The sequence below is a fragment of the Cebidichthys violaceus genome, unplaced genomic scaffold (assembly GCF_023349555.1).
Source record: "Cebidichthys violaceus isolate CVI_PGR_0920_01 unplaced genomic scaffold, fCebVio1.0.p SCAF_72, whole genome shotgun sequence".
Lineage (NCBI taxonomy): Eukaryota > Metazoa > Chordata > Actinopteri > Perciformes > Stichaeidae > Cebidichthys > Cebidichthys violaceus.
In genome coordinates, this window is record NW_027176950.1 from 523,295 (window position 1) to 536,685 (window position 13,391).

The 13,391-nt window shown below is 42.9% G+C and overlaps 3 protein-coding genes across 5 annotated transcripts; 1 reads left to right on the forward strand and 2 right to left on the reverse strand.

Annotated features, from left to right (window-relative positions):
• Positions 1-701: 701 nt before the first annotated feature.
• Positions 702-2,786, reverse strand: mrm1 (mitochondrial rRNA methyltransferase 1 homolog (S. cerevisiae)). Its single transcript, XM_068736816.1, has one exon. It carries the CDS (start codon positions 2,581-2,583, stop codon positions 1,384-1,386), a length of 1,200 nt encoding a protein of 399 aa, XP_068592917.1. The 5' UTR covers positions 2,584-2,786; the 3' UTR covers positions 702-1,383.
• Positions 2,787-3,403: 617 nt separating this feature from the next.
• chmp2a (charged multivesicular body protein 2A) lies at positions 3,404-6,881 on the forward strand. The gene is made up of 6 exons (XM_068736797.1): positions 3,404-3,520; positions 4,484-4,651; positions 4,776-4,955; positions 5,040-5,170; positions 5,890-5,951; positions 6,049-6,881. The coding sequence occupies exons 2-6, from the start codon at positions 4,484-4,486 to the stop codon at positions 6,168-6,170; spliced, it is 663 nt and encodes a 220-aa protein (XP_068592898.1). The 5' UTR covers positions 3,404-3,520; the 3' UTR covers positions 6,171-6,881.
• A 268-nt stretch (positions 6,882-7,149) lies between these two features.
• msl1b (MSL complex subunit 1b) lies at positions 7,150-12,950 on the reverse strand. Of its 3 annotated transcripts, none has more exons than XM_068736796.1 (9): positions 12,879-12,950; positions 11,655-12,344; positions 11,364-11,563; positions 10,897-11,216; positions 10,689-10,753; positions 10,530-10,597; positions 9,387-9,511; positions 9,232-9,304; positions 7,150-8,746 (listed from the first exon to the last, which is right to left on the reverse strand). In XM_068736796.1, the coding sequence occupies exons 2-9, from the start codon at positions 12,252-12,254 to the stop codon at positions 8,656-8,658; spliced, it is 1,542 nt and encodes a 513-aa protein (XP_068592897.1). In that variant the 5' UTR covers positions 12,255-12,344; positions 12,879-12,950; the 3' UTR covers positions 7,150-8,655. The 3 variants fall into 3 exon arrangements, with proteins under 3 accessions (XP_068592897.1, XP_068592895.1, XP_068592896.1); XM_068736794.1 differs by having other exon boundaries at positions 10,855-11,216; XM_068736795.1 differs by lacking the exon at positions 12,879-12,950 and adding an exon at positions 12,444-12,642 and having other exon boundaries at positions 10,855-11,216.
• Positions 12,951-13,391: the final 441 nt, after the last annotated feature.

Here is a 13,391-nt window from a genome sequence, read left to right on the forward strand (position 1 = left end):
GAACAGAGCATTCTTTGCTGGACTATTTTTGCATTTTATAAAATGTCTTGTTGAAAATCCTTACATTGACCCATATACCTTATACATAGTCAAACATCCATAAAATAAAAATAAAAAACACAAATTAATAACAGATAAATTGGTAATATTTTCATGGTGTCCGTGGATAAGTGGAGAGCAGCCTTTCAATCAGAGGGTCGGCGGTTCGATCCCTGGCTCCAACTCCACTAGTCTCATGTCAATGTGTCCTTGAGCAAGACACTTAACCCCAAAATTGCTCCTGTAGCTGCGTCTACGGTGTAGATAGATACTGAATTGTAAGTCGCTTTGGATAAAATCGTCTGCTAAATGACTGTAATGTAATGCTGTCAGCTTCCGTATATTTAAGGTTAAAAAAAAGATTAAAGTAGATCCTCTGTGATCTATCTGATCTTGTCCAGTGTACAATACAAGACTTCCCTCCAGTGACTACTCGTTGGTGGAAAATAGTCTTTCAATTTAAACAATATCAGTCTCCATCCTCGCCAGTAGAGAGAACAGAAGGCCAACATGCTGATTTCCCTCAACTGGTTTCTATTATATTTATATATATTATATATATTTATATTTCACCTGTGTATCCTCGCTCATAGCTCCTCTAGCAAGCCTCCAATCTCCTCGAGATGCATTCTAGGAATTGGGATGGAGCGCTGAGATTGATTTACGGGTCACAATGTGACGAGGAGGCACAAAATCGGGAAATAAGAACAGGCAAACGTGTTCTCAGTGTAACAATACTTTCAGACTTCCTACTCTACTGAAGACTTACATCTTTCAAATCTGGTGACAAATGTATTTTTTTAAATGTCTCAGTTACTTCCTAAACCTACTGGGCACCGTAGTTTTAAGCAGACATCACTCAAACAGGACTAAATTGTGCTTTTGTTGAGGACTATTTTCAGCGGCAGATTAATCCACATTTGGTGTTCCAGTGAGTATTTGTAGCAGCAGGACGGTGTTTGTGATGTAGTCAAAATAAACTACAGTGTGTGTGTTCATGGTGATGAAGGAACAACAGTGAAGGTAATTTACATGTTTTTAATGGAGCTCTATGGCTCAGAGGAAGAAGCGATATCAGGCTTTGATACACAAACAATACTTGTTCGTAGATACATTCATTGTTGGAATTTGCTGAGAAGAAAAATATAGAATATCATCATCCAGGACCAGAGGAGCAGAGAGGAGAAGCTCTGCTCCTGGAGGAGGAGGAGGAGGAGGAGCAGCTGCTGCTGCTGAGCTCTCCTCCTCCCTCCGGAGCTCTGACTGTAGGTCAGAGCCTGCGGGTGAAGACCAGATCTGGGTCTGTCCACGGTGGACCGGTTCCTCACAGTAACTTTAAGGTGGTCATCGTCCGGTGGACCTCCTGGAGGACAGCAGAGCGTGCAGCAGAATGCCTGAAGCCACAGAGACGTTGAGAGACTCCACACCGGGGAACAGCTCTCTGCCAGCTGGGATGGTGAGAAGAGTCTGGCACAGAGAGAGCAGCTGCTGGGACAGTCCCTCCCCCTCGCCCCCCATCAACAACACCGTGGGTCTGGTCATCTGAAAGTCTGAACACCGGGTCACGGGAATCGATGTCTCCTCTGCCTCGGCCCCCACCGTGCCGACCACCTGCCAGCCCCGCGCCACCTTCAACTTCAGCATGTCTTCGAGCTTCTCATATCCGTACACCCCAATCACCTCCATGACCCCTGAGCTGGCCTTGCTGACCACGGGGGACAACGGACAGCTGTGGCGAAGACTGCTGGCGACCCTGTCCACACCCAGGAAATAAGCCGAGCGCAGGATGGCACCGAGATTCATCGGGTCCTGAACTCTCTCCAGGACGAGCCAGAGAGGGGGGTCTGTCCCGTTGGGCACGGTGGAGTCTCTGTCTTCAGCGAGGTAGCCCAGAGGACTCGCCTGCAGACACACCCCTTGATGTACTCGCCCAGAGGACATCTTGTCCAGATCTTTCTTGCTGACCCTCTGCACTTGAATGCCTCGCCCATGGGCTTCCTCGCACACCTTCAACACGGACGCCCTGTGAGAGGCCTCACCGTCTTTCACAAACAGTTTTCTGGCCGTCCTTCTGCCCTGAGTGAGAGCCAAGAGGCAGGGGGCGATGCCAAAGACGACCTCATAGTGGTCTTCTCTGGGGTGCAGCGTTGACTTCTGTCCCGCCATCCTCTCCTTCTCTGCAGGGAAATCATCCAGACTCAGTCTCCTGAGTTCAGAGGACACTCTGCTGTCACCTTCCCTCCTCTGATTTGGCCTCTGCAGCTCTGGGATCTCCTTTTTCCACGTTTTACTCTGAGCTGACCTCTCCTGTTTCTGCCACCCATCAGACACAACAGGCTTGCGTTGGACACTGGAGGTACTCGACACCCTGCGTCGTCTCTTCCCCACAGGGTCGATGCTGCTGTCCTCTGGGCACCGGAGAGACGCGGAGACGTGGTGGGAGGCAAACTGAGAGTCCACTCCTGAGATTGATGCACGCTTGTGCAATTTCCTAGTCCAACCGAGGAGCAGCTTGTGCTGATGTGCCATGCTGAAGACCCACATGGTGAAATAGTTGTGAATATATCCAGAGGTACTAAGAAGAAGCGCAGCTGCCACAGAGACACGTGTTTCAACCGCCGGTGAAGTCCATTAATCCGTAAAAGTTGTGTCCGCAGGTTTACTGAGCGCTCCTTTTGTTCAACCTTCAGCAACTCCTATCTGCCTCCACAGCTGACATCTTCGTAGTTTATGCAGACTATACACACGTGCACTCCACCTACATAAAGTGCGCGACATTATGACCGGATAACGAGCCCTTTCACCTGCAAAATAAAAGCTGTTTTCAATTTATAGAAAATTAAATGTTTTTATTAAAATGTTTAATTCCTCCTCATGCAAATAAAAAGAAAATTAACTTGCAATACTATTTTTGTTTTTTGTCTAGCATGAATGGACTACAACTGCATTTTGGTGTGCAACTCTCAACCCTCAACCCTGTGACAAAAAATGAACCTTGGACCTACAAATGCAACATTAAAAAGTATTTGTATATTGAAAATGTAAGAACAAGAATATATAATGCAATATAATATAATATAATATAATATAACATAATATATTCTTGAATCAGCTTGAATAAAGGACTTTTATTTGTCATGGAGTATTTTACACTGTGGTTTTACTACTTGTACTAAATTAAATAATTTTGAGTATTTCTTCCACCACTGGCTGTATTAAAGAAAATGTCACTGATCTATGAAATAAATGATTTTATTTTGAAAGCTCGTGTTTTTTCCTGTAGTTCGTTCGTGAATCACGTGACGTCAGCGAAAATAGGCCGTCCGGTTTTTTTATGCGTACGCAATTACGTCATTTCCGGTACCGCAACACGGAAGTGTTGGAAAGAAAACAAATAATCGTTCACATTTGTGTCGAGTGGAAGTCGGAGAAGACGCCTTAAACACCGCTTAACCTTCCGGATTACCGACTTTTTACGACGGTGAGATTGAAACACTGTCCGGGGTTTGGGTTCATAAAGCTGCCGTTAGATTGTGTAAAGGAACGAACAGTTGTTGGAGGATGTTGAGGCAGATTTGAGAGGCTGAAACACGGCTGGACGGAGACTTCAGGCCTCGAGTCACATTACTGACTGATGAGTAATGTTTTCCATCGGCTGGACTATAGACTGTACATGAAGATTAATGTGATGTGAGAAACTTACCGATTCGTGTACAAATAGCAGTGGTCCAGGAAGTATACACATCTTTTACTTAAGTAAAAGTACTAATACCACACTGTGACAATACTGTTACAGGTAAAAGTCCAACACTACATATATGTTACATAAGTTAAAGTATGTAAGTTTAATCAGGAAAATGTACTTAAAGTATTAAAACTAGAATAATGTACACTGTGATTGTTAAACTGTTTATTATATATATATATTAGATTAGAGATGAAGCTCATTTTAACTATTAACTAATAATTATTTTCATTCTGGATTAATCAGCTGAATAGTTTCTTCTTATATTCATTTGTTGAGAATAGTGAGTGACACCTTCACAACAGTCCAAACCTCAATATTATTATTAATACTAATAATTATTAAGTGTATTAAAAAGAAAAGCTGCAAATCTCCACAATTGTAATACATAAAAAAAAGATAGTTGTCAATGAATTTTCTTTATTGATTAATCAACATATTGTCTCAGCTGCACATTCACTTTTTTGTATGTTTTTTGGGCTAAAATCTAATCAACTAATCACTTTCTTCAGCCCTAATATTCTTTAAGTTTTAACTTTTCAAAGAAAAGGAACAAGATAGAAATACATGAAAAAAACATAACAGGAGCAACATGTTCTGTCAGTTTACTAATTGATTAATTGACTCATCATGTCAGCACTAGTCTCTAACAGTATATACTTAACTTGACTGTGTTGACCTTCTGTTTCGGTCAAACAGATGGAGTTCCTGTTTGGGAAGAGGAAGACTCCGGAGGAGCTGCTGAGGCAGAATCAGAGGGCGCTCAACCGAGCCATGAGGGAGCTGGACCGAGAGCGAATGAAACTGGAGCAGCAGGAGAAGAAGATCATCGCTGACATCAAGAAAATGGCCAAACAGGGACAAATGGTGGGTGGCGAAGGAAGAATCGCTTGTGTTTTATGATGAGAGAGAGATTTATGATCCTAACATGCGGTGTGTGTGTGTGTGTGTGTGTGTGTGTGTTTGTTTGTTTTGTGTTAATTCCTTGCAGGACGCCGTCAAGATCATGGCCAAGGATCTGGTCCGCACGCGACGCTACGTGAAGAAGTTCATCATGATGAAAGCCAACATTCAGGCCGTCAGTCTGAAGATACAGACGCTCAAGTCCAACAACAGCATGGCCCAGGCCATGAAGGGCGTCACCAAAGCAATGGCCACCATGAACAGACAGGTCGGAAACACGCTATTGTTTGATGGAATTTAACCGCTAACCTCCAGATGTTGACAGTGAATATATTTTGTTCCTCTTCCGCAGCTGAAACTGCCTCAGATCCAGAAGATCATGATGGAGTTTGAAAAGCAGAGTGAAATCATGGACATGAAAGAGGAGATGATGAACGACGCCATCGATGACGCCATGGGCGATGAGGACGATGAGGACGAGAGGTAAGGGCCACCGGTTGTTCCACATTTAGGGTACGCCGTTAGTATAACTATTTACCAAAGGAATGACAGAAAATCACAATACCTGTGTCTGTTACTCCCAGATGTCCGAAGGTAACACAATCTGTTCACCAGCACTTCTAAAGAAATCAACACACAGAAAACTGAAATGTAAAAAGGTCACGTTGTGGTTTTACAGGATGTTATGTGCTGGACTGTTTCTTCAGTCTCTGCTGATCAGCTCACAGTAACAACTCGACTGCAGAACAGGACACAGCCAAGCTAGCAGTTTCCCTCTGTTTCCAATTGTTTGTGCTAAGCTAAGCTAAGCTAACCTGCTGCTGGCTGTTGTCTGATATTTACGTTCTCTGAGTATCATAAACATTTAGAGATTGTTTTCTGTAATATTTGAAAATCAAAGGGTAGAAGCTCATTGGCTTTTTGTGGAAGGAACCAGTGTGACGCTAACTTCCTGGTTGTCCTACAAATATGTACGTCATCCCTGCAGCACTTTATTGTGAAAACAATGAGAAGCTTGACCCTTAATAGCGACTAAAAGTTAGAAGGGGACGACTCAAGCTGCTTCGATATTCTTATTTAAATACATTTTATGAAAGTGCAACACTAAATGAGTTTACTGCCACTTTCCCTTTAACTCATCCTCCCATATGTTGTGAGTTCACTGTGATACGTCACTGATTGTGTCTCTGCCTCGTGCACAGTGACGCCATCGTGTCCCAGGTGTTGGACGAGCTGGGTCTCAATCTGAGCGACGAACTGTCAAGTAAGAAGAAAAAAAATCACATTTTATACACGCACGCTCCTTTCGTCTGGTTTCTGTACGTCGCACCACTGGAGGCTCATCGTGTTGTTCATTTCAGATCTCCCGAGCACCGGGGGAAGCTTGTCGGTGGCCGGAGGGAAGAAGGTGGAGCCTCAAGCCGCCCTGGCAGACGCAGACGCCGACCTGGAGGAGCGCCTGAATAACCTCAGGAGAGACTGAACGGAGTGGTTGTTAATACAGATACAAACACACTCCGATCTCTATGTTTAGGTTCTTTCAAAGGATTAACTGGCAGAACACTTGCTGCTTCAGCTGTGTTCTAAAGGTGTGTGTGTGTGTGGCTTTTTTGTTCTGAGGTGTGTTTTTGTTTCCCATTTAATGCCTGTATAACGTATTTTATCCAAAAAAAAAGGAAAAGCCTATAAGGGTCATTATCCTTCACAGGTCTTCTGGTCTCATTTAAGACGAAAGCCAAATGACACAAATTCTTTTAAAGTGAAAATTTATCTTGCAGTCAGTGTAAATAATAACTTCTCGAGGCATGATTTAAATTAACACTAAAAACAAAAAGTTTAAAAGAACCCAAAGGAAAGAAGTGGATATTTTATATGTCAGCACTTTTTTTGTATCGGGCTGGTTTGTCATATAAAATATACAGTTTTAGCCCTGATGGAGTACAAAGAGTGTGTTGTCTCAACATCCTTTCTGTCTAAATTCACTAATGGGACGGTTTGTTTTACACAAATACATAAAGGACGGTATATTCAGCTGACTCTTCACCAGTGGAAGGTCACCGGTGACTCGTGTCTTAGTGTTTTTGAGGTCTGCAGGATTTTCACTAGATGATAATGAGTCAGCTGTGTTAGTTTGTTTTTGAGAAACTGTCCTGTTTTTGCTTTTTGTTCAATAAACTTTTTTTTCAAGATTTAACTAACTGGTCGTCTGATTTGAAGTCTAGTTTATTTATCATGATCCTTTGAAAACCGTTTGTCTTCAGTGGCTCTGGAGTCTAATGAATACATATCCCACAATGCAATGCGATAGCGAGGATAACGGTGTGCAGACAGCTCTGTAGCATCAACGCTTCAATGTAAATTTAACTATATAAAGCATCACATCAGATTGTTTTTAAATATCGATATCGGCCTCTAAAATCTACTTCTTCCCATTCGATCAAACCACAAACAAACATCCAAAATATCGTAGACATGTTAATTTTATTCCAAAAAAATGTAACTTTCAAAACTGTCAATTTGTCAACATACAATCATAGAACAATATTGAATGTACTCAACACTTCCAACATTAAATAATAAAAAAATAACAGCCATGTTTTATGTACATTTGTTTCTGGAACCTATGTACAAAAAAAACAAAAGAAAAGAAGAAAATCAACTTTTTGTATTTCCAAAAGCTGCCTCCACAGACAGCTGGAGAGTGGAAGCAGAGAGCCGCCGCATCGTGTGTTTAAAGAGGTCGAGCAGAGAAGAACACGGTTTGTATCACAGAGGGAGAGATTTAACCGGCAGCATGTCGAACATCTACAGAACTACAGCTAGAAAGCTTATTGATCGTCTACAACGGTTCCCTTGAACGTCGGATAACTGGAGACCAAAATGCATACACACAACCTGCCTAATATTTACTGCATGTAAGCGAAGATCAAAGCTGTACTTTATCAGACGGCGTCGTGATGAACAGCTCTCAATGAACGGAGCGGCCACAAAGTCATGCTTTCAACGGTAGTTTGTAGTTTTTTTGCAGCCCGATGAGCGGAGAGTCGTCTCCATTCGAGGGGTTGAAGCCATGCTACCATGTTTGTTTTATTTATTTAGAAACTGCTAAATAAGAGTCCATGCAACTCACGTTAAAGAAAACTAACTAATAGGAACAGAACAGGGAACAGAACACCGGGTTTTGACCACCTGTCGAAGTATCCGTGCTGCTGTTTTCATGAACACAGAACAATCATTTGGTTGCTTTTTTTTTTGCTAAATTTCTCGAACTAGAACTGCAATTATTTCAGAAGAAATCATGCTGAGTGCGACTCAAACCTCCCGATATCACACCAAACATTGATAAAGTCGTATTTGAATTTGTGTGCGAACAGCGATAAAGGCAATACACAGCACGACACAGTCGGGTTTAGATATTGTGTGGCAGGACGACCCAGAACAGAAAGTTAGTTTGCATATTGCTCATAACGTACAGCACAAGCTCTACTTTCAGGTTAAAATGTTAGATTTTTTTACCGCCAACATGAATGCGCTCAAGATTAGAGTCCAGCCGCATAAAAAGTGACAGAAAGCTCCACTTTTATGTGATGAAATCTGTCTTGCTGCCAAAAAATGTATTTTAAACGTGTTGCACAACATGCACATGACTGTTCAAACGTTTTACAAACTGATGTGGCGTCTTCAAACAGCTGGAGGACTGTAATCTTGTTGCATTTTAATCTCCCTTTTTATCAAAACGAGACCAAAAAAACACATCGAGCTATCTGCCATGCTTGTATAATATTCTGCAGGAGATCAGCTGGTCAGCGGTGAGACTTCAGACTGAAAGCGACAGCAGTTATACATAGCGACTTGTCTCCTCCCCCCACACACACACGCACACACACACACCAGGCAAGACAAATATAGCATTTTCTAATCTGGGCATGGAGTGGCATCTCTTCGCTGGCACACACACACACACAACTTCACTTCCGACAGGTCCGGTGAGGAGTGTGTTTTTTGGGCACCTCGATGCGACAGCGGCTTCGGTCGTCCAGCCATGGCAGCTCGAAGTTCCTTCAGGAGGAAGAAGAAACATTTGAGTTAAAGAGACTTAATGTTCCTGAAGAACGGAGAGATTTAAAAGACAGAGCTCTCCTCCAACGTCATCAAAACACCAAATGAGGGAAATATCTTTTGGAAGAATATCACTAAAGTAGAGTTCAACAAGGAGCACTGAAGCCCTTCTGGAGGCTCTTTATGTTGGTTTTCTCTTTCTAATCGGTCACCTGTACATAATACCGTAATAACCCTTTTTGTTATCTCTCAGTCGAGGCTCAATGAAATGTTCAAATCACCAAAATCAGTCTTACAAACACGCTTTTACCAAATAATATCAGCTGCTTTCACCCCCTGACTTCCTCCCCATCTCTCATTTTTCAATTTTTTTTGAAAATGCAACTAAAACTTCCTGCAGTGCAGAATCACCAGAGTAATTAGATGATCAATAACTTTATGGATCATGCCACGATGAGCTAACCTCACAGTAAAGACAGACTTACTGTTGTGAGAGTTTGGGCAGCGGCCGGCCAAACGCAACCACAGGCAGGAAGGGAGTGATCACGATTGTTTCAACTGGCAGAAACAAAAGAATCAAGTTTTAAAAAAAACATCCCACTGATGTTGCTGAATTGTGTATGAAGTCATGCAGACGCACCATCTTCAGTGTCGGGATAGAAGGACGAGAGCTCTGGCTCCGTCTCCGGGACGACCTTCTTCCTGTTCATGCGCTGCTGCAGCCGCTGAAACATGCGCTGCTCTCTGATTCGCTGGATGTCCCACCTGAAGACACAGACCATCGATGAAAACGGCAGCAAGAGGAGAGAACGACAGAGAAATCTTGACATACTGCTGGAGAGAACTCCTAACTACTTGACTTCACTAAGAATTGAATCCCGAGCCTCCTGTTTTTACATGTTTTGGGGAGATTGGAGTAATACGCTTTCACACATTGTGAGCCTTTAAAATCCATCCTCAAAGCTGCACCGTGTATTTACAGCATAGTAAATATTTAGGGCAAGGTGAAAACTATTTCTAATTCCCTGAAGAATGAATTTGAATTCTACAAACAACCTGGTAAAGAAAAAAACTAGAGCCACGTTTATTCTATTCTCTATATTTCTATTCTATTTTTTTCTCATTCTTCTGTTGTAATCCGATCGATCTCTGGCACAAGAATTTCCTTCGGGATTCATGAAGCTCTATTTCATCTTATCGTATTTTTAACCGGAGTTCAATCTGTTGACAAACACAATATTTTAATAAAAATAAATCTTGATCTCAATAAACTTATATGGGAAAAAAAAGGCCTTCCCTTAACTTGCATTGCATAGACAGTAATAAAGAAGTGGCTTGTGCTATTTTATTAATACAAAATGTATTTAATGTTCAGATTACAAGCTTGTCCTCACCAAAACCAGAGCTTAGTGTTCATTACAGTGATGTATACTAAGTTTAAGTTGTATGGGCTGCATTGTTGTTTATATTTAAGCTTCCTGTTTCTTTGTGTTATTTAAAAGTTGTTTTTGACGTTATGATCTATTTTCCAATTACATCAAGGTTTTAACTGCTCTAATATTTTGTAAAATTTCCCGTTTACTCCATATCGTGTCTCAACTGTTTAATAATCAACTTACGGGACCCTTAAAAGAAAATCATAACAAACAAATATTGGCTAATAACATTATGATCTGATTCTTTAATCTCCAGCACTGAGTATGAATCATGCTCTGGTCAAACCTAAAAAACAAACATATTCATTCAAATATCAAATGAAATAACTGAAGTCAGTGTTCGGTACCTTTTCCTCCTCTTCTCATCCAACTCCAGCTTCAAGTGGCGTTTCAAAAACACATTGTCGTCCAGCGGCTTGATGGGAAGTCACACGAGTAATTCATGAGTTAAATGCTTTTGGATTTTAAGTGAGATAACTTGTATTAACATTTAAGATGCAGCTCACCTCGGGCGGTATAAAGGAGGGGTCCTCGTCCAGAGGCTCGATGGGATTTTCTCTCCACGATGGAACTAAGAGGAAGAGAGGAGGGAAATCAAGTCATTCAGAGACAGAGTGTTCGGGACATTTGATGGATAAAATGATAAAAAGATGGGATATAGGTCACGCTTACAAACAATCAGCATATCATGAACTACATGAGGAGTCCACTCACTGGCCACCTCTTCTTCCTTTTTAGGGGAAGTCTCACGCAGAGGAGAAAGAGGAGGTTGGTTCCAGCAACAGAGGTACATCTCTGTAGTAGACATGAAGGGCAGGTCTTCAATCTGACCGCTCAGCTCGGGCTCTTCTTTGCACGGGAGCATGAGGTCCCGTTCTGACCCTGACCGCACGGGGACGGTCTTCTCTGGGGTTTCCTTACTGCGCAGCTCTCTCTGATTGGGAGAGCCCGGCTGAATTTCAGACTTCTGGGGGCTGAGCTTGGCGCTTTTGCCTCGTGATTTCTGGACTTTTGCATCTCCAAAGCAAGATTTCCTGTGTGTGCAAAGAGAAGAATTAGAGTCATGAACTCTTACCGCTTGGATGTAGATTCTCCTTTCCTGCATGCATTTAATAATGTGGTTTGATTTAATATCACAAGTCAAATGAGAAACGCTCAGTGCTGTCTGCTATTTCCTTTACCTCTTTTGACCTTTACCACCCCGACTATACTGGAGCGGAGTGGCCGTGTTGGGCTGCGAACCCTCCTCGACATCCAGATCCCACAGGTCCTCTTTGTCGGGGGTCCATGGCTCCAGGGGCTGGAAAAGGCGCTTGTCGCGTGGCGGGTCCTTCTTAGTCAGCTGCAGGCGACGCTCCATGCGCTCAATGCGCGCAAGAAGCTGCAAGAGAAGAAGACGTAGACAAAATAAACTTAACTTTAAATATATAAATCCACACATTAATAGCAGATAGTAAAATAATTTGACATACCGTCTCCTTGTCTGCTTTGAGCTCATCTATCTCCTTGTCCTTGGACTGCAGCTGCTGTTGCTGTTGTTCAATGAGGTCCAGTTGGAGGAGGAGAATCTGCCGGAGGCAGTTGGCCTGTGTGTGGGGATTGGCGGGGGTCTTCCTGATGTTCCTCCACTTGCCCTCAGAGGAGAGCTCAATGGATGCGGAGCCGAGGACTCCGGGGACAACCCCCTTCACACTGTCATCCGCACCCGCATCCTTAGGGTTGTTGTTCAGAGCCATCTGAGGGTTATCCATATTGTCAGCAGAGAGGGGTTTGCCTTTCACTGGGGTTCCCTCACCCCCCATTTGTCTCACCGGGGACAATATCCCCACAGTGTTACTGTCTCCTTGAACTACTTCTGCAACTGTGGGCGCGAGGGACACTTTGCTTGTCATGTAATTCTGCTCTAAGTCTCTGGATCTGCTCGGGATCTCGCCCCCGTGTGCGTTTTGAACATCTATAACGAAGTCGCAGGACTCCCTCTTGAGGCTCACGGGTCTCGCTTGGTCGAAGTCGGTGGTGTCTGCGTCCTGCTTGAATCCCGTATGTGGAAACAGTGTGGACCTCAGAGTCATGGCGACCACGACGGCTGTCTCATCCTGCAGCGCCTCGGCGGTGCATCTCAACCACAGCTACCTCCCATGAGAACTTGACAGCTGCTCGTCCTGCAAAACAAAAAGACGATTTGTCGTGTTATTGTATATTTAACTGGAGACAAACGGTCTCTGAGCTGGTAGTAAAATATATGCACCAACTACTCATACTTGTGACAAACCGTAGAGAACCAAAGCAGCGACACAGTGCCTGATCCCGGGCATCCTTTTCCTAAAATCGAAATTGAAGCTAAGCTACATTAGCAGTGCAATACAAGTACTCAGAAGCTAATTCAGACACAAACTAGATTTAAAACTCAGAGTGGTGCGTCATGGGTGGACATTTCAGTGAGAGTGCTTCAAACAAGAGGACTCGGGAGTGGCTGTGTACGACACTGCCTCCATTTGCCTCCATTTTGGTTCTCGCGAAATCATGAAAAACAATAACAAGCTAGCTAGCTAGCTAGGCTAAGTTTAGCCGGCTAGTTTTAACCAACAGAAACGCACTTCCGGGAGCCACGCGGTTAAAACTACCAACGTAATACAACACTCACAACCGGACTGACGTGTTTTGTACTAAAATGTATTTATATTGGTATTTATTACCTCGACTGTTATTGAAGTCCACCTGCAACTGTCTTCATGTTCCCTCCTCAAGACTTGTTTTAAAGCGCCGACTACTGCGCATGCGTAATTTGTTGGATGGCCATTTCTTGTGTTTTGGACGTTTTTGACGTTGAGAAGCAGCCAGCAGGGGGCGACAGAGTCCACGCAGTACACATTATACTACGATTATGTAATGATGATACTACTGTTATGATGTAATGAACTGTGGTAGAATAAAGTAAGTGCAGTTACTCAAGTGCTGAAGAACACATTTTTGCTTTTGTACTTTAGTATAAACATTTTATGCTACTCTGTACTTCTAGTCCACTACATTTAAGAGACAAATATTGCACTTTTAAGAGAGTGTTTATTGTCTGCTACCTTTATACAGGGCAGTACAGTATACATTTAAACGAAGTTGTGTTACCCTGGTCCCAGTGCAAAACAACAACAAAAAAGAAGAAATGAACATGAGATGCAAACAACAAGATACAAAAGAAGAACAAAACAAGG